The following is a 2,717-nucleotide window of genomic DNA, read 5'->3' on the forward strand; positions in this document are numbered from 1 at the left end:
ACAAATGTCAAATAGTGCTTCAAGTTTCATTCATGAAAATACAGCGAGTATACTGCTACACCATATAGTAGATCCACACAAGGAGTCGTGAGCAGCGGCCATAGCAAGACCTCCAAACAAAAAAAAAAGAAATTCTAAACAAAAACCGGAAACATTCCGAAACCAGAGGAATATTTGCGCCCACAAAAATAATACTACTCCAACCGCCATGATTAGCCCTGACGATGACAGCTTCGGACCCTTTCTTCCCCAACCTTCCCAAACCAATAAACTAATCTCCCCTCACTGATCGCGCTATCCCCCACTTATATACGTACCCACCACGCCACCCTCCCCATCACCATTCACTCATCCACCACCACCAACGGCGCCGCAACCCCCACGCAATCTCACCGGAAAAACGCCTCCTCCAGTTGAGCTGAGCCTGAGCTGCAGCTGAGCCGCCATGTGCCCGCGGACCCACTGAGCCAAAACCCCTCGACCCCGCCCCCACTGCAGGCCGTTCCCTTTCCAAGATCCGCGCTTTGATCCGTCCGCCGCCGCCCGAGACCATGCCGGCCACGGACCTCCAGGGCTCCTCCCCGTTCTCCTCCTTCGGCCGCACCCTCCTCTCCCTCCGCCGCGACGCCCCGGCGTCCGCGTCCGCGGCGGCTGCGATGCCGCCGCCCGGCGTCGACCCGGAGCTCGAGGAGTTCCACGCCCACGTCGCCGCGCACCTCGCGGACCTGAGCGGCCCCGGCGCTGCTGGGGAGGAGGAGTTCATGTCCATCGCGTGGATCCGGCGCCTGCTGGAGGCGTTCCTGCTCTGCCAGGAGGAGTTCCGGGTGGCGGTGGCCGAGGCGCGCCGCCGCCGCGCCGGGGCCACTCCCCCCGCCGGCGAGAGGCTGGTGGCCGAGTTCGGCGACCGCGCCGTCAAGGCCCTCGACGTCTGCAACGCGGCGCGCGACGGCGTCGACCAGGCGCGCCGCTGGGAGCGCCTCGCGGGCATCGCGGCGTCCGCGCTGCTGGCGCCCGCCGACGGCCAGATCCACGAGGGCCAGCTCCGTCGCGCGCGGAAGGCGCTCTCGGACCTCTCCGTGCTCCTCATCGACGACGCCGCAGCCGCCGCCGCCACGGGGCCCGCCGGCGGGCTCGCCTCGATCCTCGCGTCCCACCGCAACCGCTCCTTCGGCCGCGCGCGGGCGTCGCCGTCCCGCGCCTCCTCCTCCTCGTCGTCGTCCTCGTCGCCCTCCGCGCACTTCCGCTCGCTCTCGTGGAGCGTGTCCCGCACCTGGTCCGCGGCGCGCCAGCTACAGGCCATCGGGGCCGGCCTGGCCGCGCCGCGCGCCAGCGAGGCCTCCTGGAGCCTCGCCGCGCCGGCGTACGCCATGGGCTGCCTGCTCCACCTCGCCGCCTGGGCGCTCGTCGCCGCCGTCCCCTGCCCGGACCGTGCCGCCGCGCTCCAGGCGCACCACCTGCCGGCCGCGCCGCCGCGCGCCGCGTTCCCCTGGGCGCCGCCGCTCCTCGCGCTCCAGGAACGCCTCGCCGAGGAGGGGAAGCGCAAGGACCGCCGCAATTCGTGCGGCCTGCTCAGGGAAATCCACGCGCTGGAGAAGTGCGCGCAGAGGCTCGCGGAGGCCATCGATGCCGCGCCGGTCCCACTCACCGGCGAGCGGGAGGCCGAGGTGCGGGAGGCTGCAGCCCAACTCGCCGCCGCCTGCTCCGCCATGAAGGACGGGCTGGACCCGCTGGAGAGACAGGTCCGCGAGGTCTTCCACCGCATCGTGCGCAGCCGAATGGAGGGTCTCGATTCACCGATGCCCAATGCCGATTGAGCTCAATCAACATGATCATCATCATCTTGCCTTTAGATTTCCCAATGTGGCGGTGCTAGGTAGCTATCTTTTTTCGCTCGCTCTTGTGATCAGCTAGTGGTAAGTATAAAATGTGTGTCCTTGTGTAAAGGATTACAGAAAAAGGGAGAGGGAAGGTGTCATCTTTAGGTAAAGATGGTTCCTTTATTCCCATGTTTTGATGCTGCATTTGGTGTATATCGTTGTGTTTTTTTGCTAGTGTCACGTCTGTTCGCTGCTAATTCTCGAGCAACTTGTGTCACTTTGGGAATGTGACTATCATTGACAATGCTAACAAGCAGGAAAAAAAATGTAAATATGTACTGTAGTTTAACTTTGCACACTCCCTTGGTTTTTCATTCCATCAATATCATTGTGCAAAGAAATGGGACAACAATTGTCGCAAAAATGCGGGCGGATCGAATTGTGACACAATAACACCAACAAAGCCTTGGTGGTCAGAGTATTCTAAATGGTCTCAATTGGGCAATATGTGGCATATTTTGGACTGCTCATCTGCATTATGAATTGAATTGATTGACCTTTGTGGTAAATCGATTCATGAGTTGCAAAGTGAATAGATGAAGAACGGGAGCAACTGGATGTAACTATTATTATGAAATAAACTGATTACAAGCATATTTCAGAATAGATGCTGCAACCTTCTCTGTGGAGGAAAAGGAAAACCAAGTTGCAGGATATTTTTGAAGGCATTGAAAACCAAGTTGTACTTAACGAAACTGCAGTATTTTGTGTGTTTATGCTTTACCCAAATGTCTTGCTCGTGCAATTTTCTTGTACATACAGTGGGTTCCATAGACCATTTCTGATTCTCGAGTAACTTGTGTTGCAACAAACATATCGTTCACTTCGGACCTGTGCTCT

At 59.0% G+C, this 2,717-nt stretch overlaps 1 protein-coding gene across 1 annotated transcript; it reads left to right on the forward strand.

The window, feature by feature from the left end:
* The first annotated feature begins 312 nt into the window (after nucleotides 1-312).
* On the forward strand, nucleotides 313-2,140 carry LOC100277582 (uncharacterized). Its single transcript, NM_001151100.2, has one exon. The coding sequence runs from the start codon at nucleotides 552-554 to the stop codon at nucleotides 1,812-1,814; it is 1,263 nt and encodes a 420-aa protein (NP_001144572.2). The 5' UTR covers nucleotides 313-551; the 3' UTR covers nucleotides 1,815-2,140.
* Nucleotides 2,141-2,717: the final 577 nt, after the last annotated feature.

The sequence above is a fragment of the Zea mays genome, chromosome 4 (genome assembly GCF_902167145.1).
Source record: "Zea mays cultivar B73 chromosome 4, Zm-B73-REFERENCE-NAM-5.0, whole genome shotgun sequence".
NCBI classification, from domain to species: domain Eukaryota; kingdom Viridiplantae; phylum Streptophyta; class Magnoliopsida; order Poales; family Poaceae; genus Zea; species Zea mays.